This window comes from Equus przewalskii, chromosome 15 (genome assembly GCF_037783145.1).
Source record: "Equus przewalskii isolate Varuska chromosome 15, EquPr2, whole genome shotgun sequence".
Classification (NCBI taxonomy): Eukaryota; Metazoa; Chordata; class Mammalia; order Perissodactyla; family Equidae; genus Equus; species Equus przewalskii.
Window position 1 is genome coordinate 72,158,285 of NC_091845.1, and position 25,656 is coordinate 72,183,940.

Below are 25,656 nucleotides of genomic sequence, written 5' to 3' on the forward strand. Positions count from 1 at the left end.
CTCCAGCTGGTGACCACAGCGCCGGCGCCATGGAGACAAAGGTTGTGACAGTCCGTCTTACCCGAAGAAAAGGGAATGGTAATTTTTGCATCATGTTGAGCATGTGACATGGGCAGCCTTTGTTAGCAGTATTTCCCTTGGAGAGTTTAAGGCAGAAAACTGGCTGAAATATTTTAGTGTCCCAGCTTCTGGAAATAATAATCCTGCCAGCCTGTCATGTTCTGCTGGGCTTGGCTGTCTTTTCTGTCTCTCTAAGCATGTGCGAACAAACCTGCCACTTATATCGGTTTGCTTTGATTTCTGCCCCTCCCTTCCCTTACCCTGCTATTCCCGAACCTGCCCATCTGCTTGTCTTGCCATCTGCACCTTCCCTGGCTGCAGAGGAGCTGAGGGACCAGGGCTCCTGCAAAGGCCCTGCATTACCAACATTCAAAATACTTATTTTTATCCTCACTCATTTGTTCCTTCAGGAGCACATTTTTCTTGCCCTTTGTGCCTCTGATAGGCCCTGTATCCTTAATCTTCCCTGATTTCGTGGTCCTAGCCCCATTGCACCTTCCAATCTGTGATTTCTCTTTGGGAATTCTGGAGTTGAGGTGCCAAAAAGTTTACAATCAATGAGAGAAGGGTACAGTTGCCTCTTGGTGGCACATGGTTATTATAAAGTACGTGTCAGTTGACCAGTGGTTCCTGAACCGTGGGCTGTCGGGCTCTGAGGAACATGCTGTTATCACGCTGCTCTGGCGAATCCACATGAGAATGCGAATTATTGTCAACCAACAGATAATTTTTTTAAGAAGATGAGAACCTTCAAAATAAACACTTCAGCCTGTACCTCTGAAAGAACAGTTTAGAAACGTGAATGGAAGACACATTTTATAAGAGATGAAGGGGAGACTAAATAGCAATATCATAAAAACTCTAATGACTCAGATCCATTAGGGCATATGGTGGATTGGGCCCACGTTTCACCAATAAATCATGACATGTCCAACCCCTTTCCAGGACATCCCTGAGCTCTTCCACTCTGGGGGAGATCCAAGTCAGTCTCCCTACCCCGACCTCATGGTGTGGTGTGGCCACCAGTGTCTTACTGTTTGGGTCATGAGTAGGTAGATGGCAGATAAAGAATTTGACCAAGAGCAGTCCTGGAATCAATCATTCAGTCAACTGGTAAGTGTTTATCGAGTGCCTATTCTGGGTCTGGAACTGCGCAAACTGAAAGAGCTGGGCACCACTGAATGGGTCCCGAGTGAGAAGTAGACAAGTAATAATTATTATAGCTAACACCTCATGTTTGTGTTTCACCTGAGTTAACAAAGAATTTTGGAATATGTGGACTCATTTGATCCTCATGATTACCCTATGACTTGGGCGTTGTTGTTCCCATTTTTCAGATAAGGAAGCAGAGGCTTAAAGGAGTCAGAAGGGTGTTAGAAGAGGGTGAGGAGGACATGGCCTCTCTGTTTCTGCTTCCTGTTTCCTGCTCTAAAAGATGGACAGTCTCTCTGGGCTCCCGATTTCATAGTCTCCAAGCATGGAGGGGTTATTCAGAACCAGCTGATGCCATCCTGCTGAGAGGGGAGACCTCACTGTGCAGCCTCTGTTACCCTTCCAAAATTTTCTCTGTGACAGTGAACCATAAAAGGCTTTCCCCTGCCTCTGGTTGCAGATGGGAGATGAGTGTGTGTTTGCTGAGGGGTACAAGTTATTCCCAAGGTGAGTTGGATCCTGACAATGGAGGTAAGGGTCACCTGAGAGACGAGCTTGGACGCGTTGGCTGCCAATTTGCTGTGGGCTTGGTCTGAAGGCTGATGCTCATGAACTTCAGACTCTATCCCGGGCAGCTGCTTGCTGCTCTGGCTGTTTCTCCTTTATTTGGGAGCTGTGGTCTGCATCTCTGGCTGGGTGTGGAACTCTTACTGTTCAGCACACACTTTTGTCTTGCTCTTCTTTCTCGGGGCTGCCCAGATGTGCCAGGCTGATGTTGCATCGTGCTGCTCTCATGAGCTTGCCCAGTGGAGGTAGGCAACTCCTCTTAGCTGATTTAGGTACCGGACAAAGATGGTTATGGTTGGCATCAGCCCATGAGAGAAAGTTACCAACAGGCATTTCTTGACCCTAAAGTTGTAATCTAAGAAGAGACCATAAGAGATTTTGTAATCACCTTTCGGTCCATTGGGCACATAGTAGATACAGTTCTTCCCCCAGAGGCAAGCATGACAGGGGGAACACGGAAGGGTCTGTTGAGTCCTGAGATCCAGAGAGTCTCCATCTTCTTCCGTGATGACCCTAGTCATGTACATAGACAGACTCCACAAGGATCTTGTACCACTTGGAGAGTATCAGGATAGGATCCTCACCCAGCCTATAGGCAGTGGCAGAGAACTACTATTTTTGAGTCCCTGCAATGTGCCTAGCCCATACCAAGTTCTTTACAGAGTTGAGGTGGATCAGGTGAAGAAACCAGGGTCAGAAGTGCTTTTGGAATTTGCTCAGCATCTCACAGCCAGCAAATGATGTTTCTGAGTTTCAAACTCAGGTTTGTGGCCATTTTATTCTCAGAGTGATCGAAAATTGCATTATGGTGAGCTGTGTAAGTTGTAAGCTCTCTGTAAGCTATTGCCACATAGCTGGGGCACTTTAGCTGTCAAAAAAATGTCCATCATAGTTGGTCAGGGTTGGTCATGAATTATGCAAGCTCAGATTTACGTGAGGTCTTCAGGGATGCAGCCTTGCACTGAATACAGTTGCCTTGAGTTTAAAATAGGCCAGATCAGGTGGAACTCTCTCTCTTCCAGTGGCCAAGCGATTTGCAGAGAGATTGTTATCACCACTAACTCCTGCAGTCACTCTCTGGTGCCTGGTCCCAGATTCAGACTGATTGCTGGATCATCTGGCTGTCAGAGAGAATTAAAGTGAATGACAAACTTTACTTCTCTTTTCTGCCAACTAGACTCAGAGTGTCAGAGTTGGGGAAGGGGACCTCAGAGGAAATCTTGGAGAAAATAAATAAGACAAATCATACCAGCACATCTATAAAATCAACTTGTAGTAAGATGAAATAAAGTCAGTGAATTTGGGACCATCTAAGCCAGAGAGAACTAACTCAAAGACCCATGAGGCCAGGCAGGTAATGGAGATGAGCAAATCAGTGTTAGGTGTCAGGCAATAGGGAGTGGTGGGGACTGCAGAGAACTGAAGATACAGGGCAGCCCCTACTCAGCTCCAACAAGTGGTGCCATACCCAGTGCTGCCAGATCTTATAAGGTGAAAATCCAGATTTAAAATGTTGGCAGCTAATTAAAAAAATTTGAAGCACTTGAGAGCCAAACAAATCCAATTCTAGTTTGGCCTGTTGGCTGTGGTTTGTAACCTGTGATTCAGAGGGCTAATCTGATTGATGCAAGCTGGAAAGGTGAGTGTGCTCTTACTGCAGTCTCATTCCACCATGGGGCAGTCACTTTCCTCCCTTTTTGGGCTCATGGTGGCAGAAGTATAGCAGAGGAGTCCTGGGATTGGTCCCTCTCTCTGCTCCTCATGCGACTCATATAAGTTCATTGACGGCCGTGATCCTGCCTTTCTCAACTGTAAAGTGGGAGTAATGACACCTGCTTCCTAGTGCTGTTGTGACAAGCAAATGAGACAGGGGATAGAAAACCACTTTGTAAGCCATGCTGTGGACAGGGAGATGAGCATCATTTCTGAGAATATGTCCTAAGCCGGAGAGCAATTTGCTGGACTTTTTCTTTCTAGGCTGTTTCCTTCCGAGGTCCCTCAGTCTCTTTGTTTGGGGCTGATGTCATTTATATCAGACAGATGACAGATATTGGTTTGTCCATTCGTCAAGGAGGAGTAGGCAAGAAGGAGGAACAGCACAACCTGTGTCCCAATGAGTTAATGATGAGGGCAGGAGCAGAGCCTGAACCTGTGTACCTGGCACAGGCTGATCCTGCTGCTCAGAGGAGCCTGTCTGTATCTCCTCATTGCAAGTCTGGAGAAGCAACAGTTTTCCTCTTACTTTCATGATGTCATCAGCTGCATTTATATCTGACATTTATATTACAGACAGTTCGTGTATAGCCTGCTATGCCGAATGCATGTGGAATACTGACATATTCACCATGCCCACAACACAGACACAATCTATTATTTCATTTTGTTTATAAAATACTACACGACTTCTGTTAATAGTCACAGGCCCCTATAGTTTGTCCATTCTTCAAGTTCTTAGACAATTAAAGTCATTCAGAGCCACTACTTTTTTTACAAAAGAATTACCTAGCCCCCCAATTCCTCTGAACACATCACCTAATTTGCATTATTCCTTGGTTAAATATAGTATTTGCATGCATAAAGAATAATCTTTGAATATGAAAAGGAATTTATGATATTGCAATATATTGAGCTCTGTGGAGGAAAGATATTATGTAAATCTCAAAATTAAATATTAAAACAATATTACACTGCTGCCTATAAAAATTTAGAGTGTTAAGATCCATATGCTGAAGCTAGTTCATTTTTAAGGGCTGATCTCATTGGAAATTAGCAGGCAAAATTTGCTTCAGAGAAGAGAAAAGATTGAGTCAGAACTTTAAAAAGACTGGAATGACTTTAAAGAAAACTTTCATGGAAATTAATAAAGAAAAGTTTAAAAACCTTAAGTAAATGAAATTTTTGCTGTTCTTAATTCAATTTCATAGTTCGTTTCATTGCTTTCTTCTCACTGTTAATTCTAAAATGGTTGTTTTTATTGTTTCCTAAGCCCTGGCATTGAGAAGGAACTTTCAAGTATCCTCAGAAAGGTCCTGGCCATTTGCAAACAGTAGTGTGCCATCTGTTGAGCTAAGCAGCTCAGCATGTAGCACTGTCCGTGACCAAAGTCAGAGCTTCCACCCCAGGCAGCCTTGGGGCTCTCCACTACATGCTGAGCTGTACAGAGAAGCAGACTTTCTCACCAACTCCAGCTTTGTCAGGGAGGGACCACACAGTGCTAGGCACAGAGAGCCTTGATAAATATTTGCCAGGGTCCTTGAGTCCCCACTTATGAGCTTTAGTATATAAATGTTATCTGGTGTGTGGTGATCAGAATATGTCCTGGTAGTCTACAGGTGGCCAGGTGATCCCTCCAGTCCAGCCAGGTAAACAGGTATCTTCCTCCTCTTGGCTCCTAGAAGGAAACTTAAGGAAATGGCCTTAGGATGATGCTACGAGCCCAGCTCCACTCATAGGAACGCAGCGAGAGTCAACCATACTCAAAGGCGTTTGTTTGTTTAAGCACTTTAACTTTGGAAATGTATTCATTCATTCAACGCAGCCTTTGTGACTGCTTTCCACATGCTGACTCACTGGTTCCTGTGTCCAGAAGCTCCCATCCACCTACTCAGCATATTCATCAAGGCCTTCTGTGGTCATACACAGCTCCAGGCACCAGGAGTACAGGAGCAAACAGACAGACAAATCGTGACTCAAGGAGCTCACATTCTAGTCACAGTACTCACTGAGACTCGGGATGGAGGCCCAGGAAGTCACAGATGAGCAGGTGACTACCTGTGAGGCACCTCCAGGGGCCCTCAGCTGGGCTCTTGGTACCCAAAAGTTAGGATGTAACCACATGCACTTGCCGGATGCACTTCCATCGGTAGCGATTGTTGTATACAGTGACAGTGTTGGGTGGGGTATTTTATTGTTCATCAACTGACCAATTTGAGCTTCTTGTGGACAGATATTACCCGCTGGGCCACGCGGTGGTTGGGTGTGGGAATTCTCTCCATTCCAGATCCTGAGCAGTGCCGAGTGATGCTGCTAACATCTGGAGAACAGCTGAGAATGCATGGCTGCAAGGACTACGAGAGGGTCCCAGGGGACCTGGGGACCTGGTTGCTCATTTTACTCCACCATGGGCCAGGCACTCTAAGGAGGTGGCTTGTGAAGTGAAAGTGGGACTGCTCACAGTGAGGCTGCAGTAAGTCCCTACCCTGCTCAACGTCCAAATGAGATTGTTACAGCCCTCTTTGCAGAGGGAACATCTAGTTGGATCATGAGATGGTTGCTGTTTGCCTTGCGGCCCCAGCAAAGGGAGTGGAGAGAGGAAGGGTCCTGGTGATATATCTGCTCCATGCTCCTCCGGCACATGTCAGCCCCATGAGCCCACTGTAATCTCCAGGCGAGCATGCCCTGTATCCATCTTATTGGCTATTGTTCCCCAGTGTCTAGGCAGGTGCCTGAAATAATAGCATTCAATAAATGGTCACTGAATGAATTAGTAAATGATCAGATAAATGTATGAATGAATGCCTCAACCTTTCTTAATCTGATCTCAGGCATCAGGAAATGGTGCAGCTTGAGCTCTCTCTGTGGTCTTTCCTTCCTCAGGCATCTTTGGGCAGGCTCTGCGATTGGAATTAATTCTCCCAGATGTTGGTGAGACCTGGGACTTCCTGGGTGCACTGTCCTCCCAAAACGTGGCCTTGTGGGAGGCACTCTGCTAAGACCTGGGCTGCCTCACTCACCCCCCCACAGGCAGGGCCCCAGCTGTTGAGGAAGCCCAGTTGGGGGTAGTTGGGAGGGCATTCCAGTGCTGTTGTCTGTCCACCTGCATGCCAGTTCCGTGCCTATCATTTTCACAGCACCATCCATGTTAAACAGGCAGGAGCACCAGGGGTTTCTGAATGCAGCAATTAACAAAACAGTAATCAAGCTAAGTGTTTAATTTCAGAAAATTAACATCTTCTCTGAGAGGATGTGAAAGATGGGGAAAAAAGGCACATTAGATGTTCTGGGTAAATAAAGGCATTACTGGACCACAAATATTTTCCAGTGCAAGGGAGACTCTCTGCCAAACCCCAAGGCCTTGGGATCGGTTTCCTTCTGAGAGCCAAGTGGCAGGACAACATCAGCTATAGAACTGAGCCCTAGGATTCTAAATTATGTGTGTGCGTGTTTCTTTCTTTTACTTTTTTTTTTTTTTTTTTTTGAGGCATAGAGCAAATGCTTCATCTGTCCAGAAGAACGCAGGGGAACAAGGGCCTGTTCATGCCCCTGTGAGCCTATCTGCCTCATAGAAAATCCTGCTGTGTGTGTTGTCTTCTCTGAGCTGTGCTAGTTTTAAGGATGACACAGTGAGCTCTTGAATGTGTATTAGTTTTTGTGTATGTAGACCCTATTTCTCCTGAAAGACTGAGGGGTCCTGGGGGAAAAGACCTGGTCTCGCTCTTCCAGTAACCCCTGCACCTCAACACGGTGTCCCATGTTCCAGGATGTCCTAGCTGGCCTTCCATGGTGTTCACAGTCTGGTGGTGCCTCGTAAACCAGCAGGCTGGCATTCATTTGCAGAAGCGGGTTTGCATGTGGGAAGGGAAGCTTGCGAGGAGGTGGGTAAGCAGGGGCTGGCGGGGCCAGGGCATCCTGGTGTCTGTTGGCTCCTCTGATGCCTTGGAAGGGAATGAGGGCCCAGGACAAAGACTGGGAGGGTGAAGAAGGTGACTTTGCAGGTGGGAGGTGGTGAGGCTCATGAGGAGGAAGCGCCGGCATCAGGGAGGCAAGGACCTCGGGGTGGCATTGAGTGGGGCTCTGTCTGAGGGAGCACGGGAGAACCATGCTCTCACAGGGCCACAGGCCCTCAGGGAGGGGCCTAGCAAGCTAGCTTAGTGAGCAGCCTTCCAAGGGGGTCTTGCAGGCAGTTGACATCGAGAACAAAGAAATCAAGCAGGAGGATGAGCGCGAGGTTTGCAAATGTGTTCAGGGAGGGCGACAAGGGGAGGCGGGTTCAATTCTGCACATGTGGATTTATGGGGAGTCGGAGTACCCACGTCGAGGTATTATTTATGCTGTCGGATATCGGGCTTCTATTTTCTCTGGGAGGTGGGCGGTAAGCTTGGTTGCTGAGAGTGTGGGAGAAGTACTGCGGTTGAAGGCTTGAGGAGAATGGAAGAAGTCTGGCAGTGCCATTGCAGAGAATGGGAGATGAAACTGACTAGAGAAATTCAGCATTGCCAGAAAGGGTTGAGGGTTCATTTGAAGTTGGTGAGCACGTATTAACAAAGCTGTCCATTCGCCCTGTTATGTGCCTTCCTCAGCAGAACATGGCTGCTGGAGAGCAGCCTCTACAGGAAGCTGATGGTGGATCTCTCTCGGGTTGAGTTTTGCTGGTTGTATCCTATGAAAAGATAAAGGCAACTCATGCTGAGGGTCAGGGGAGTATTGTCAATCATGTTACTGCAGAATGGAGCCTAAGCTGGGTAGTGAGGTGTATGAGTAAGGGAGAGGGCTGATGCATTGGGTGGAAATCAAGGCCATGAGGGCCAGATGCGGCCAACAAGAGTTGCAGTGGGCTCATCAGAGAGCGCCATGAGGAAGCAGAATACTTGAGTTGGTGCCTTTGAAAATGAGGCTTTGAAAACCTCAGGTGTGGCAAAGTCTAGTGTGCCATGGGAATGGGCAGACACAGAAAAGCTGTGGGTCCGGGGAACTGAGAGTGCATATTCAGGTGGACATTGAAGTCATCCACAGAAGGGCAAGGCTCAGATAGAGGAGAAGATGGAGACGGAAGCCTAAGTCATTAATGAGTCAGGGAGTGATAGTGGGAGGGTGTACATGGTGGTCCTACAGCTTGGAGGGTCCCAGCCCAATGGCATTTTTACAGAGGGTGCAGGAGATGGTGAGTAATGGTGTGACAGAGGTGACATGGGACAAGCGGGACATAGCCCACTTCTTGACCCTGAGGTTCGCTGGGCATAAAATCATAAACCACCATACTTGAGAGGGCTGCAGAGTAGAAGTGTATCCAGGAGTCAGGGTCCAGGAGAAGGAGGCCCATACCATTGTGGGGATGGCATTGTGCAGGGCAGGGCTCACAGCTGGGCATTGCAGGATGGAAACTGGCCTCAGGAGGAGGGGCTCTGGGCCCGAAGGCCAGGAGACTTAGACTTCCAGGCCCAGTGACTGTGGGCACGGCCCCTGCCCAGTATTGGTGGCAGTGATGCGAGTCTTAGGGTGGCAGTGGTGGGTCCTCCCCACTGTGGCGGGTACTCCGAATGCACGTGAGTGACAGCCAGGGAGTACAGGGCACACGGCCTACTACAAGATGTCCCTTGCTCTCTCCTGTGGCCTCTCCAGTGATGGTGTTTCTAGTGAACAGCCTCTGCGATCAAACATTCGACACACCAGAGCTGCCTTCTCTCTTGTCTCACCTGGAAAAGGCTGACAGCCTGTGGGAGGATGAGCTATGTGGCTGCCCCAGCTGCCTGCTGCCTGAGTCCTGATGGGTCTGTCCTCAGCTGCCCTCAAAGCCACCCTGGTGTGGCTGCCTAGGACAGGCACCGCCTGACAAGTACCCTCTGTGCTCACACATCCCTTCACAGCCTCCTGCCACCAGGGCCCCAGTGGCAGTTTCGCTGTCCTTTCCACAGTAAACAGCTGCTTCCTGGTGCACCTTCTGATTACCCCAGCAAGGAGGAGGAGCCACAGGGTGAGCTGGGAGGCGGAGGGGCCCCCGGGACCCCGCTAGCTGGGATGCCTCCTCCTTCTGATCCTGGACTCTGCCCACTTCTGCCTCTGTGGGGACCTCTGATCTCCCTGAGGGCAGCACCCCTCCATCAGTGGTGTGACCCTGCCTGCCCCCCATGCTGGCCGTCCTCAAGGGCTCTGAAAATGCTGGGTGCATGAGTGTGGGGGAGAGGAGAGAGGGCCTGCCTGGGTCTCAGGGACAGGGGGCCCGATCAGCCCACAGAGGACTCAGGGAAGTCACTTTCTCTCTTGCCTTCACCACTCTAACCCATAAATAGTAAGAGTTGACAGAAAACTGAATGACCTCGGATGTCCTTTCAAAGTTTATCATTCTGATTTCTAGATTTCTAGATGAACAGTTCTCAAACTTGAGCATGCATCAGAATCTCCTGGAGGGCTTGTTAAAACACAGGTCACTGGGCTGGGCCCCAACCCGGAGTTTCTGACTCAGTGGGTCTGGCTGGGGAAGATTCTGCTTTTCTGGCCAGTTCCCAGGTGATGCTGCTCTGGGAGCACATTTTGAGAACCAGCTGGGTCAGGTGGATGATCTCACTAAGGAACCCCCACTACTTCAGAGGTAATAGCAGAAATGAGGGCCTCTGCTATAAACCCACATCCCCAGAGCAGCCCCCTGTCCCTCAGCCCCAAGCTATCACACCCCCCTTGGCTTGGGACCAAACCCTTAGTGGACAGACCCGTGAAGGAGGCGCCTGTCTAGGGGTATGGGGCTGACTCAGTTGCCCAGCCTGGAAGCCCTCACTCTCTCCCCCAAGCCCACTTCAATGAGCCCATGACGGTACTCAGCCAATATTCTACGACAACATCGAACTGATGCCACCCACCCAAAGCAGTCCTCTGTCCCCAGATGACTCCAGGGTAGAAAGGTAGATTGGAAAAGGGTGTCAGGGTCGTCTCAAGGCACAGCCCAGAGCAATATCCAAGAAGCCAGTGTCCACAATAGGGGAAAACAATTAGAAAAATAATTAATTCTGCTTTTGTATTCATACCCAGGCTCCAAACTAATTGCTTATTTGTTTAATCTACTTTGACCAGAAGTGTTACTGCACCAACAATATTTAATGAGTCAGGCTTCCTAATGTAAAATTCAAGCATATTTGTGCAGCGAAATGAGTTTTCATCAAGAGAGGGAGAACCTGTTATCTAAGCAGTACCTTCTCAACAAAGTTATCTTCTAGAATAGAAATGTCAGAGGAAACACAATTCATCATTTGCCCAATTCATCTGTGTGCAAACCGTTCTTCTTTGTCGTCAGTACTAGTGGGCCTGAAGTCTTTAGCTGACATTTAAATATAGATTTTGGGTTTTTTCTAAGAATGTGTTTCATATAAGGTGAAAGATAACCCACCACCCACAACTCTCCACTCCCAGCCTCATCTCCTGTGTCTTTTAGGAACTCACATAATTTAATCTGAGGCCTCAGGGGACTTCCGGAGGCTGCTCAGCACTCTCGGATCTCTCTGTGAACCTTCTGAGTCTGGATTGGGGAGAAAGGAAATGAACCCGGCTTCCAGGGCTCTGGGACTCTCACTTCTGGTCCACCCAGAGCAGCTCTGAATTGTTCTGTTTTGCACTTCATGCTTCAAAGAAAATTTTGTTGGGAGAAAGGATTCCACAGCTTAAAAAGAAGAAAAGTTAGAAAACAACTAACGTTAGGGTCACATTTCAGCTGAAACATCCCAGTGAGATGGGGATGGTAGCAGCCTCCGATTTCTGCGTCTGTGCCATGCAGAAGCACTCCCGTCCCCACTCCCCTAGGACCGCTAAGTTCAGACCTGCTCCGTATTCTTCCCCCAGTGCAGGCTGCAGAATCACAGCTCTGCCTCCCCGCCTCCACATCTTTCTCCTTTGAAGGCCAATATCCGTGTAAGGTGCAACTACATGATTTTCTGACCTCTTTTACTTCCGGCGTCTTTAGAGAAGAGCCCACAATCATTCTAGTACAGGCAAATTTTACTGAACATCAATTATGTACTAACACAGCAGGAAGAAGCTAGAAACATGGCTTCTGCCCTAAAGATTTTATTTATTCCAGTGATTGGGAGCAGAGATGAGCCCCTGGAAAGTTAGATAACAGTGCACTGTGTCCCAAGGTGGTGATTATAGCCCAATGAGTTACTAAAATAGGGCTTTGAACTGGAAGGAGGGAAGGGGCGGTCTTGTGAGCATGGTCTGCCAAGGCTGAGCCAGGGCGATGTGTGGCCAGATCTGTGCCTCTGAAGGCTGGTGGGGCTATGAAGAGAGGTGGCCAGAGAGGGTAGTCCTACAAGCAGAGATCCCAAAAGCTGAGTTCTGCTGGGAGGGGAGCAGTTAGATGAGAACAGCAGGTTCCTGAAAGGGAGGAAGCCTGGGCTGGCCACTGGCTGCCATGTTGTCAAATGTTAGAGAGGGAGTTGGGACTTTTTCCAGTGGGGAGCCGTTGGAGGTTTTTGACCATCCTAGAAACATGAGCGAATCAAGCTTTGAAAAGATTAATGTGGCTGGAGTGCAGTTTGAAGTGAAGAGGCCCAGAGAGAACAAGGGAGTTTGGACAAGTGTAAGGAGATATGGGTGACAAGATCAGGAGAAAGGAGGGTGCAGAGCCAAGGGGGCATCCATGACTCCTGGGCCTGAGTCACACCATCAGAGGGTTGGGCCATGGCTCATCCTTCCGGCAGAGTCACAAAGTCCTCTTGTCCTCCAGGACAAGGCACCTTGTCATTTGCTTTCTAGATTACTTCCCAGAAAGACTTCAGGTCATCTTGAGATGTCACAAAAAATCATCTGTCTTCTGGAGCATTTATCACACCAACCTCTGGGGAACCCCACTGTTAGCCTTCCCTTTCTCCAAACCCATTCTTATCCATCGCCTCCACCTTGACTGGGTTGACATGTTTATTTATCCCCTCAAAGATATTTATCAAATAAATACCCAAGGCTGTCACTGGATCATGCTTTTCACATTTACCTTGGGGGAACTATGCCCAGGGACTGATTTGCATATGTGAACAGTGATGGACCCAGAAGGAGACTTTAAGGTGGTTACCAAGTCCCCTGGCCTGGCAGACTGGATCGATTTGGCAGGAGCAACACAGGGCACATCCTCAGAACCTTTGAAAAATTCATAACATAAGGATTAATATTCCTGTTTTACAGTTGAAGAATTTGAGGCCCAAGGAAGTTAAGTAACTTTAGCCCAAGATCACACAGTAAGCAGACGGCAGAGCCAGAATAGGAACCCACTTCTCTCTGCAGCATCTATAGGGCCCTAACCGTAGCCTTTCTCTATTTTTGCTAATTCCTACTGCCCTGGGCTAGGGCCCTAAGCTCCTTACTACACCCTGCTCTGCGCTGTTTTCCTCACAGCTGCAGTCTATGGTTAGATTATAGGTAGGTAGTTCAAGGATGATTTGGCTGGGAAATGCTATTCTAGAAAGAATAGAAAAAGTTAGCATTACTATATGATCCAGCAATTCCACTCCTAGGTACATGCCCAAGAGAAATGCAAACATACGTCCACACAAGTTGTACGTGAATGTGCTCAGCAGCATTGTTCACATCAGCCAAAACGCAGAAACAACCCAAATGTCCATCAACTGGTGGATATTTGTCCCAGAAAAAGCAATGCCCAAGATGGTAGAAGAGGCTACTAAGCTTCAGATGCACACTGTTCAGGCTGGGGCAGCCGCATCTCTCTGAGAGGTCACTATGAAGACCTCCGCACCTGCTCCCACAAACCAGATGGTAGGACTGGGGAAGCTGCCCTACTCTGCCCGGCGTGAGTTACTGTGGAGGAATCAGATGGGCTCCTCTTTCTATGGGCCTCCAAAGAAAGTTCAGATATGAAAGTCCCGCTAACTGGAGAGGCCATTTTATCTTCCAGGAGACTTGCTGGGACTGTCACCTGAGGCGAAGTAGAGGGGACCCAGCTGTGACCTACACCCCAGCTCCTAGGGTGGGTGAGAGGGGACCTCAGAACAAGGCCATCCCAGGCATGATTTCCACCTGCAGAAGCAACAGTGTTTTCCCTTTTAGGTGAGATTTGCTGAACTCTGAAATCCAAGTTTCATATTTTATAAGCTCTTCAAACATTTTGCTGCAATAAATCTACTTAATTTTGAAGGTATGTGTGTTCTGCTATTATTTTTCTTTAAAACTACTGATACTTTTGATGTTTTAAATAAAATGTTGCAACATTCTAAACTATTATATCATTTGTTATATCCCAAAATGGATTATGGTTAAAACTACTGAAAGAATCATTTAACACAAAAATCAATTAAGACATTAGGAAGTCATTTTTTTCCCAGTAATTTTATTGAGATCATAATGGTTTATCACGTTGTGTAATTTCAGGTGCATCTTATTATTTTATCAATTTCTGAATAGACTTCATTGTGCTCACTTCCAGTAGTCTTAATTTTTTTTTAAGATTTTTAAAAATTTTTTTCCCTTTTTCTCCCCAAATCCCCCCAGTACATAGTTGCATATTCTTCGTTGTGTGTCCTTCTGGTTGTGGCATGTGGGACGCTGCCTCAGTGTGGCTTGATGAGCAGTGCCATGTCCGCACCCAGGATTCGAACCAACGAAACACTGGGCCACCTGCAGCGGAGTGCGAGAACTTAACCACTCAGCCACAGGGCCAGCCCCCCAGTAGTCTAATTTTTGTCTATCATCATACATATGTGCCCCTTTACCCCTTTCATCCTCCCTGAAACCCCCTTCCCCTCTGGGAACCACTAATCCATGTATTTGTTGTCTTCCACATGTGAGTGAAATCATGCAGTATTTGTCTTTCTCTGTCTGGCTTATCTCACTTAACATAATGCCGTCATGGTCCATCCATCTTGTTGCAAGTGGGATGATTTTGTCTTTTCTTTATGGCTGAGTAGTATTCCATTGTATATATATATATATACACCACATCTTCTTTATCCATTCATCCATAGAAGGTGCCCTTGGGTTGCTTCCATGTCTTGGCTGTTGTGAATAATGCTGCAAGGTAATCATTTTTAATAAGCAAAGATAATGCATTAGAACTTAATAATTGTCCTAGGGAAAAAAAGCAACAACTCATTTTCATATTTTGGAATCTGAGATGCTTAATTGTTGGGAGAAAATGCCTCTAGCAAATAAGAAAAGCAAAATGAGTAAGAAGAAAACCTTGAACATGACTGAGTCAGTAACTAAATTAAAGGGTCGAGGAATGTCATAAACATGAAATGTATGGTCCTGGTGAACCTGAGATATGACAGTGAGGCTTCCCCACATTAAGCCTTTAAGGTCCAGATTTTGGGTTATTAACTTCTGAAATAGATTAACGTCACCCTTCCAGTCCCAGCCTGAGTCTCACAGGAATGCTGATCCTATGATCTCCTTTGGAGCTCTTCTTACAGATTTTGGGCTGGCTGTTGATTGGCCAGGCCCATCCCTGATGTCGTTGGCAGTGACCTGTGACCAGTTTGGGCCAACGCTTGTCCCACGTCACCTGTGAGTTCTTTCATAGCTTGCAGCTGGGGCCATCCTGTCTCTGCAATTTGTCCACATCTCATTTGTCAGTTCAGGCAAGAACATTCTGTGCACTTCCTTCGCCGTATGTGATATACTATCTTGGAGCTGTCTGCTTCGGAAGCAATTTGGGAGTCTGATCTCCCCAAAGTCTTCCTTGGCAAAAACCAAGACAAAGGATTCATTCAGTCAACCTGCTGTTGCATTTTCCCACCCCTGGGCCCTTTGACCAGGGCAGTTTAAGTCTCTTTCCGCTTCTGACACATTTAAAGAGCTTCTTATTATTGGCTGTGGACTTTCTTATCAGACGCTCTTGGTTCTGCTTCTATTTGAACCTCAGCTCATTTTTCCTCGGTGCCTGACAGGACAGTTTCCATTGCTTCCCGACTCTTCTTTGGATCCTGCCTTCCTATTGGGTCAGCCTCTTTATTTTGCTAAGAAGGAACACAGGGTATTTTTTTTTTTATCATGTTTGGGTTTTTTGAGCATCTCTTTTTTAGGCCAAACACATCTTTCTTGAGCCTTCAGTACCTTCTTTCCACATAGCCCCTAAACTAATTCTTTAAATTACTTTTTTTAAAAGAAACGTCCATATTTGTTTCTTTGCTAAATTTTAATAATTTTGTGAACTCCTTATTTTCATTTCCTTCTCTCCATAGAATGTTTAATTTAGTCCAAGCACTCTGTGTGCTTGTGAGGGGGAGTCTTTCAGTCTTTGTTAATGAAACTGCTCCTTCATCTAAAGATGCAGATTTAGGGAGAAAAGACAACTGGCTGGGACTTACTGTTGATACCAGTGTATTTGGGGGTCACAGGGGCTGCGTCTTTGAATGTCTTCCCATCCCTCTGTCATCTGCCTTATCTCCCCCTTAGTTTTTCTAGAAGAAGTTGGTGTTTGAGTGGATACTTGAGCTTATTTTTATTTTCGAAAGTTTTGTCTGAAAGTTTCACAACATGTAAAACACCAGATCTAGAGGTGGCATTTGCACTTGGAAAAGGAAAAAAAATAAATTTGTCACTGTAGGTGATCACCGATGGCAGAGCACCAAGTGTAAGCTGCCCCTGACTTTCAGAGAGGAAAAGTAATAGTTTCTTGCTTTCTCCCATGTGCTAAATCCCATCTGAAAATGTAAAACATTTAGAGTGACCTGTGTGAGGATAAACAGCCTGCAGTGAGGCCTGTGACCATTGTGTCAATACTATAAATCCGAGAAATGTGGGAGGTGGTGACCTGTGACCATTATCCTTGGCAGCGTCTCCCAGATCTGCGTGCTGCTGACTGGCTGCAGGCATATCCTTGCCATCTGCCTAACAGGGGTGTTCCTTTCTGTGGATTTCGGCTATTCATTGCCTCTGATGGACTTCAAGGATCTTCAGGGCAGGGCTGTGACTTTTTAAGTTGTCCGTCCATCCCCAGTGATTACAGCAGAGCCCTGGCACAATGTTTGGTAAATATATTGGGTCTTGAGTGATGGCTTTCCAGTGATTAGAGGCAAAGAAAAGAACCAAGCCCATTAAAATCCTCAGGCCATTGGGATTCATCTTTCCAATTTTTAATACGTGATGCTTCAGCTCTTGAGGTGGGAGGATCCTGAAAACCTGTGTGGCACTGACATGATTAACATCATGTTTCCACGGAGCTGCACAGCGTGTGTGTTGCGGGGGGAGAAGCAGGCTTATCAGGAGCCATTCACAACCTGTCTTGGTGGGTCCAGCGGGATCCCCCGGTGATCTGGACGGACTCCAGAAACTGCCTCACATTCCCTGAAGCACCTTCATCCTCTGCACAGCTCTGCACAATGCACATGAGGTCTTGGAAAAGATGGTCAAGAGCCATCCATACCTAACCATCCAGCCTGTTGCTGAATCCGCACTCAGCTCCTAGTTTCATTTTATGTGACTCAGCAGCAGCGTTTCCCACATTCTCTCCTCCGGGGAACGTTATTGCCCCTTGATTTCTAGGCGATCACATGCTCCCATTTATTTCTACCTCTCTGACCGTTCTTTCTCAGGCCCCTCTGCTGTTTTCCCCTCATCACCTGAATCTTAGAATATAGATTGTGTTCTACTCATTCTCTTGGTGATCTCTCTTAGTTCTGCTGCTTTCAATATCTTTGAAATACTGGTGACTTTAAATTTTCATCTCCAATCTGGACCTCTTATATACATTCGCCTACACGGCGTCTACTCTGGGACACCGTGGACATCTCAACCCTAACAGGAGCACCTGGTCTTTCCTCCTAGACTGCCTCTACTATGTCTTGCCTGATCTCAGTTGATGGCAGCCCCACTCCTCCAGTTGCTCCAGCCAAAAACCTTGGAGTCATTCTGACTCTTCCATTTCTTCCACGTCCCCCGTCCATTGAGATATTCTAAATATATTCAGAATCTGACCACCCCTACTCTCACCAACCCCGCTGCTCCAAGCCCCATCCAAGTAACCATGATCCTGCAGCTGAATTATTGCCATAGTGTTTGAGCCATCATTCAGCTTTTACGTGGCCCCTGCGTTCTATTTTCAACCCAGCAGAGGGTGAGCCTGTTAGCATGCAAGTCAGATTCTGTCACTCAGCTCAGGATCCTCCCTCGGCTCTTCATCTCACTTGGAGTAGAAGCCAAAGTCCTCTTTTAGTGACCCTCAGGGCCCTACCGTCTGTGGCCTTGTCTCTGCTCCAGTCCTACTGGCTCTTTGCTGTTCCCCTGAAACTCCAGGCTGCTCCCAGATCAAAACTTTTGCCTTGGCTGTTCCCTCTCCTGTGCTCTTCTCCCAGGTATCCGCCCACATGGCTCCCTCCGTTCACTCCTTCAACCCTGTGCTCCTGCATCTAATTTTCAGGCAAGACCTTGCTGACCACATGCTTTAGAATTGCAGCTTTCCCTGCTCCAGCCTCCTGCACTTTGGCATTCTGTATGCTTTTCCTCTGTTCTGTTTTTTCCTGTTGTACTTAATATTTTTAACATACCTTGTGGTTGACTGATGTATTACATCTAGTCTCTGTATCCCTCCATTAGAAAATAAGCCTTATGAGGGCAGGAAATTTATTTCATTCACTGTAGAGTCTCTAGCATTTAAAATGACGACTGACAGGTGGCAGATAATTAAATATTTGTTCAATTAGTTAAATGATGAACCTGGGCAATGATACTAAGTTGAGAGGAAAAGAAGATGGATTTGTTGGTTGAATCAGGATCAAAAAATTATTTCAACTTATTAGGTTAATAGTCCAAATTTGACTGATGGTAAAGAGATGCATGTAAATCCCTGTAATCAAAGGCAAAAGCCAACTCTACAGACAAAGGACGAGGAGCGTACCATGGGAAACCATAAAGGTCGTATTTGACTGTGATTTCAGAGTCTCATAGCAGGGGCATGATTGTGATACAAAGGCTAATGGTCACGTCAATAAATGTATAGTACACAGGTCATGATAGATATTAGTTTTACTCTACTCTTTGCTGCTCAAACATCAGTGAGAGAATTGGGTTCACCTCGGGGCCTCATGCCTAAAGAGAGATTTAGAGAACATGAGCCCCAGTTGGAAAAGAGCCACAGATGGCAGCTTATCGTGGGAGAGATGTTCGTAGCACCTGGCCATTCTTTTCAGCAGGAAAAACTCGGGGGAGCCCTAACTAGTTTCTTTAGCTATTTGACAAGCCATTCTGTGGAAGAGAGAACATTCTATATTACTTCAGTTGGCAGAACTGAGACCAGTGGGAAGGAGACAAATTTCAGATAAGGATAAGGAAGACGTGCAAATTGGTGAGATTACCCAAGTATGGAGTAGCAGCTCCTAGAAGCAGTGAGTCTGCCATCCTTGAGGACACAGCAGGGCTGGGCAGAGGATACCTGGGGGGATTCAGGACTGTATTAATGCACGTCCTCCACGAAGCAGACGCCAAGGTGGGATTCGATGTGCCAGAGATTTACTGGGGAAATGGGGTGGAGGCCAGAGAAGGCTGAGAGAGCCATTAGACCATGATGAAGCTCTGATCCCTCTGAAGGAGAGACGGAAGGAAGGAGGATTGGGTGGGAAGAGTCTTAGACTGCCATGGTGTTACACAGAAGTACTGGTAAGTCCAATGTGAGTCTCTGAGGCAAAGTTGCCAACCAGAAGAGTCAGGAATTGGCCTGCCACACTCAGTCGTTGGCTGGGAGCAGCCTGTGGGAAATGGGCCCCTGTGTGAATGTAGTGATGGATTTCAGAGTGCAGCAGCTGTGGCCATCAGTCAGTTATGCTCCCAGAAGTAGGAGCTCTGAGAGTTGCATTTTCACAGCCATTACAAGGTCTCCAATGGGAACTGTGCAAAGTCCCAGGGGGACTCTGATTCTAAGCCCTCATCATACCACTTCTCACACTGTGCTCTCTGTATGGCTCCCTGGACTGTGAGCATCCTCAGAATAAATGCTCTGCATCCCACCACCAGCCTAGGGGCCAGCATGTAGTGGGTGCTCCACTGAATGGTCCAGGGAGTGGTGGAGAATGCAATGACCACCTCCTCCCCTGACCTGATAGCAGTGCTCTGTAATTTCAGGTCTTGGAGGGGAATCTCTTAACTTAAACTGATGATAGTAAATGTCACTCAGCCATAGTCCCTAGAGAAACCCTTGTAAAGTGGAGTTCACGCGAAGACATGACTTTCATCATGGCAGAAGTGCCACAACTAAACAGAATAGCCCCTGAGCAGAGCACAGAGTGAAGCCTCATCCATTACCCGCCTCTCCCCCTAGAAAGACAACCCTCATTTGTTATTTCCTGACTGTTTTCATTTTACTTAGACCGTGTGAAAAATGTTGAATTGGGAAATAAATAATATTATTTCCAAAGAGAGATTTCAGAATCACTTCACAGATTTTGGAATTATTATCCTGTTTCCAAATGTTTGCTTTGCAGATCATTTCTTCATTTGTATTTGTGAGCTCTTTGTTGCCAATGTTCTCATCTGGAAAACTCTGACAGAAGTCTGAAAGAACTCTGTTGTTGGTCTGTACTCATGTTATTTTGAGAGATGCCTCCTCTCTTTCTTTTGAAATGTAGCAAAACCTTAACTGCAGTCTCCAAAGGAGATATTTGCTAGAATGTTCCTTTCTGTTGCACAATACTTCTGCACTGACCAGTTCTACTCTCTCACTATCATCCCTTGCTTCCAGGCTCTCTTCTCTGCAATAGCTCAGCCTATTATTGCAAGACTGAGATTCCTCCAGCAACTTCTGCTCAAAAACATCCCGTTGCTCCTCTCCTCCTCCGGTCTGAGGCCTAGACTTGTCCTGGTTATCATGCCCTCTCTAACTGGCTTGGGCTTCCCCAGGCCATACTGTTTTCCCATGATTCCTCCAGTCATCTCTGGTTTTGGTCAAACCTTTCTCCTCCCTGCCCAGAAAATACCCCATCCATTTCAGCCCCCACCTTCACACATGCTCTCCTGTCCTAAATTATGGCCTTTTCTCTCCTTTGTTACCCAAACTCCATTCATTCTGCAAAACCCACAGGAAGTTCTGCGGATCCAGCTCAGCTGATGAGAAAGAAAAGACAGGGTTCAAACTCAATGACATTTCTCTCCCTCCTTATCTCTGAAAGACAGCACTTCTCATATAGTCTCATATAATCTGCTCTGTCTCTTTTTTTCTCCACAGCCCCTTCCACTGTTCCCATCATGCACCAGGTCAGTGCCACCATGAGGAGCATCACCTTGTCATGGCCACAGCCCGAGCAGCCCAATGGCATCATCCTGGACTATGAGATCCGGTACTATGAGAAGGTGAGCCAGCTTTGCCTGCAGGCTTGAAAGACCTAGAGCTAGCCACTGTGGGGTGGCGGGTGGTGGCCAGCTGAGGGCACAAGGAGACAAGCTGGACAAAGCCTATGGGAGGGGAGATTCTGGTGACAGAGGACAGGGGCTCCCTGGGAGAATTCTCCAGGTCTGCTTGGGCAAAAGCCTCCCAAACCCAGGCACTTTCTGTACCAACACAGGAGAGAAACTTCCAATCCACTGCCCTGCTGTCTGGACAGTTCCCGGGGCTGGTGTGGGTGGGACCAAGCCCATTCTCCCAGTCACACGTTTGCTGTGCTAATGCAGATGCTACGAAACTGCCAGGTGTCCCCTGAACTTTCCCAAGATTTAGTGGTTTTGTAGACTAGTGTTTTTCAAAGTGATTGATTATGTACCTCCAATATAAGATTGTTTATTTATAAATCATATTCATGTACTACTGCACTAATATGTTTTGGACATTAAAAATATTTAGATGAAAATTTAAAGGATGAGATAGAAATTAATAGAAATAGAAATTTGTATATTCTCTTCCTTGACTGTTTTTAGCAGCTCCCGCTGGGGGCTACTGCAGGGCATGTGCTGCCACAAAAAGAGAAATGGTGCCCTGTGGAGTTGGTCCCTAGTCTGTCTGAGGGGGAGACAGGGCCTCTCTCCCACTGTGAACTGTGGGACTTGCAAAATCCCAGGAAAATGCAGGGCTTGCTGTACTGACCTAACACATTATTTTTAAAACACCAGAGTCATTCATTTATTTGTCCAGCAAGTATTCATTGAGCAGCTGCCATTGGATAGGGACTATCTAGGATATGTTAGTGATCAGAAAATGGTTCCTTCCCTCAAGGGGCTTACTTTCCAATAGAAGGAAACAGACAGTGAACAATGAACATAATAAATAAGGAAATCGTAAAATATGTTAGAAAATGAGTAGTGTGAAGGGAAAATGGAAAAGTAAAGCAAGGTCAATGGGAGCAGGGGGGTGAAGTCTGGGGGAGGAGCAGGTTGCAGAAGCAGGTAGAATGGTAAAGGCAGGCCTCCTGGAGAAGGTAAGTCCTGAGTAAAGACCTGAAAGAGGTAAGGGTGTTGTGAAGCTGATATCTGGAGGATAGAAAGCCTGTGCAAAGGCCCTGAGGCAAGATCATGATGCATGATTCAAGGAGCAGGAGGGAGACCTCTCTGACGGGGGAAGGAGTAGACCGGGGAAAGAGCTAATCCAGGGAGGTGATCATGTTGGGCCTTAAGAACTTGGGTTTTTCCACAGAGTGAGATGGGGATCCATAGCAGGGTTAGGAGCAGAGGACAGACAAAACTCTGACTTACATTTTGAAAGGATCATTCAGGCTGTTCTGTTTAAAATAGGCCTGCTAGATGACAGTCATCTAAGACAAGGATGATGGTGGCTTGAATCAAAGTGGAAGCAAAGGGCTGGTGAAATGTAGTCAATTTCCAGATATGTAAACAAACGAGAGAGCCAACAGGACTTCCAATGGGTTGGATTTCAGATGTGGGAGACTTCTGGCCTGACCCACTAGAAGGATATAGCCACCATTGACTGAGAAAGGGATCTCTGTGGGCAGAGCATGCTCGTGGGGAGAGAAGTGACAGAAGTTCAGCTCTGTGTATAAAATGCCTCTGATACAGCTAAGTGGAGCCGTGGATTAGCAGCCAGATGTACATGTCTGGAGTTCAGGAGAAAGGAGCAGGTCACAGATGTCCATTTGGAAGTTTTCAGTATGTAAATGGCATGAAAGTAGTGAGCCTGGGTCAGAGCATCTGATGGGTCAGTGGAAATAAGAAGATGATCACGGATGGAGACCTGCGGCCTCCAACATGGCAGCAGTGTTGAATAGTGGGGCACCACTGTGTTGGGAAGCGGGAGCCCTAGTTTCCAGTGCCTGCCCTAACCAACCAGCAGTGTGGTCAAATTACTCAACCACTCCAGCCACAGTCTTCACATTTATAAAATGGTAGCAATTTACCTTCCTGAAAGTGGAGAGCCAGATGGATCACGAGTCTAGTTTGTGAGGAAGTGTGCCCCTCAGCCATTACAGCCGAATTTGCAAGCAAGGTGAGGATTAGGCAGCATTCTATTCATTTAGAGAATATTGGGTTTTGTAGACTCTTGATTCAGGTAATTCAGTGAACTGGGGGTAATTTAAACCATTTGGATTCATAAGCAGCCGTTATATCCATTCAGCTTTGAATTTGGGGCCTTAGATTTTTTTTTATCAGTTAATAAAGTAAATGCTGACTTTCCAAAATGTTTTGGACCAGTCTGCTCAGACCACTTGACCACATGGCCTCATTTCATCACCAAAGTTGACCTACAGGTTCAATAGAGTATCGTGTGTGGCCAGTCTATGATGTGATGTCAGAGTCACTCATAAGGTTCCATCCAGCCGCCCTTCCCACACACACATGAACTTGAGCGTTGTAGTTCATCTTAGAAAAATAATAATTTCTCCCTACTGTGGCCCTATTGGATGCCAGGGGCTTTATAAATAGTATCTCCTTTCCCCCTCACAACACAGTGTGGTAAACATTAGTATCATTGCTATGGGTAAAGAAACCGATGCACAAAGAAGTTAAAAAAAAAAAAAAGAAAGAAAAACTTGCCGTCAGTCACACAGCTTAGAAGTGAGCCTATAGCCTAGTTCTTTGCCCTGAAGCAAGTCGGGGTGCTGGGAAGGGGCTGAATGCATGGAAGACCACCTACCCTCCTCCTCATCTGCCATGCCAAGGGCAGTCACCCTGGGGCAGTGATGGGCTTAATGACAGGCTCCGAACCGAAACAATCGTGCCTGTGTCCCTTGGCTCCTAGCTCCCTAACCAACGCCCAGGCTCTCCACTGCCTTTCCCCGTACATGCAAACCTCCTCCCTCAAAACACTGTAATTAACCTCAACTTCTGATGCTCTGAAGGAACCTTATTCTCCCATTTCAGGCCACATCCTTACTTCTCAGTAATTTATACTAATTATTAACAGACACACATGCACAGCAGCTCAATGCCTGAGGCAGCTTCCACACCTCAGTGAAGCATATTATTGTCCCCACTTGGGAGGACAGAATGTTTTCCTTGGGAACACAGAAGGCTTTTTTGCTGAAGCATTGGTTACCGTTCGGTATATTACTATAAAACTCTCCTCCACTTATAAAGTGCTTGACTATAAAATCCGTTACATTGCTTTGACCATTTCTAATATGACTAAAGAAAAGACATTACCTTGTGAGGGTATTTTGAAATAATAACCACAATGATAATAATTCATCACATATTGAGTATCTATTATGTGCCAGATCTTCACAGATATATTAGTTCCGATCCTTGAAAGAAATGAAAGAAGGACACTTGAAAGCCAGGTATAACCAATTTGTAGATGATGGAAGTAAGTCACAGAAAGGTTAAACAACTTACTCATGACCACACAGGTCACAGCTATGGAGTCACAGAGCCAGAACTATAGACATTTTTATTGTATTTCAGTGTATTTCTGAGCTCAGTATAAGACTGGATGTAATCATATTGATGCTGAGGATCTTGAAATTAGTGTGGCCCCGGAAATAAGAGATTGTATCTTAATTTTAAATCCAAATGCTTGTAACCAGAACGGTATGCCTACCTGCTCCGTGAGGCCATGGAATCCTGGTCTTAAGAAGATGCAAACACAAATAGAACTCAGCCCGGTAGATGTCCTGGATTTAGTCCAAAGAAACAAAACTCACCATTCCTCCATGCTGTGCCACTTCTTCTAAACCAGGAGTCAGCAAAGTTTTTCTGTAAAGGGCCAGATAGTAAATATTTTAGGCTTGTGGGCCATACAGTCTCTGTCCCAACTACTCAACTCTGCCTTTGTAGCAGGAAAGCAGCCATAGGTAATACGTCAATAGAAGGGTGTGGCTGGGTTCCAATAAAACTTTATTTACAAAAACAAGTAGCTGGCCATGCACTAGTTTCCCAAGCCCTGACAACCCTCCCTGGGTCTCTTGCCCCATATCACCCTCTCGGTTTGTGCTTGGGACACCTTTCAATTTCATCTCTGTGAATGAAATCAATGAGGCTTTCGCCTCCTCCCACAGCTCATTAATAGAGAGCTGAGATGCCATCAAGCTGCTGATGCTCCCAGAGCCTCTCCATGTTCATCTCCTTCCCCATTTTAATATGTTTCCATTCATCATTCTCTCTTGCTTACTGTCTTGTAGCACTTTTCACTTCTGGTGTCAGCGCTTGTAGGCAAACCATGGGAGGAACATCTACATCTGCTCTCAGCTGTCTTCATGATTAAGCATTTAGACGTTGACTGACTCTTCATAATAACTGTCTAGGCCAGAATGGGCTGGTTTAGGCCTTGGGAATTTCTACCCTTCAAATTTTAGGCTCATTTTCTCATAGAAACCCTTTCAGACCTTGGCAGTATCTTGTTCTCAATCGATTGGTTCAGATAACTGGTCTGAAGTGTGCTGTTTAGTCATCCACTTAGCACTGAGTGGTTGAGCACCCAGGCAGTACAAGCTCTGTGCCACATGTTGGGGAAGGCGAAATAGGGAGACATGGTCTCTGCCTCCAACAGCTGCAGCTTCTATCTCCCACACACTTATAAAATCAGTCATAAGCGACCAAAAAGAAAAAAAAATCCTTACTCTTCACTCTCACTCATTTGCTTGACGTTGATTAATGGTTTTGAAGAGAACAAGGACTGATACCCATTTTAATCACTGAAATTCTTGAATGTTTGGACTATAAAGTGATTATGGGTTAATGGTTTTTCCTCACAGTCCAAATGCCAATACACCAAAACACAGTTTTCAGTAAAAGAGCTGCCAAGTCAATGCTTCATTTATTTCAAACAGCACATATTTCCATCAGATTCCAGTA

The 25,656-nt window shown here is 46.4% G+C and overlaps 1 protein-coding gene across 1 annotated transcript in view; it reads left to right on the top strand.

The window, feature by feature from the left end:
• The window catches only part of EPHB1 (EPH receptor B1), a 417,501-nt gene that overhangs the window by 304,232 nt on the left and 87,613 nt on the right, over positions 1 to 25,656 (top strand). The window contains exon 6 of the mRNA XM_008512898.2: positions 20,645 to 20,769. Coding sequence (XP_008511120.1) covers positions 20,645 to 20,769 — 125 coding nt within the window. The remainder of the gene's footprint in view (positions 1 to 20,644; positions 20,770 to 25,656) is intronic.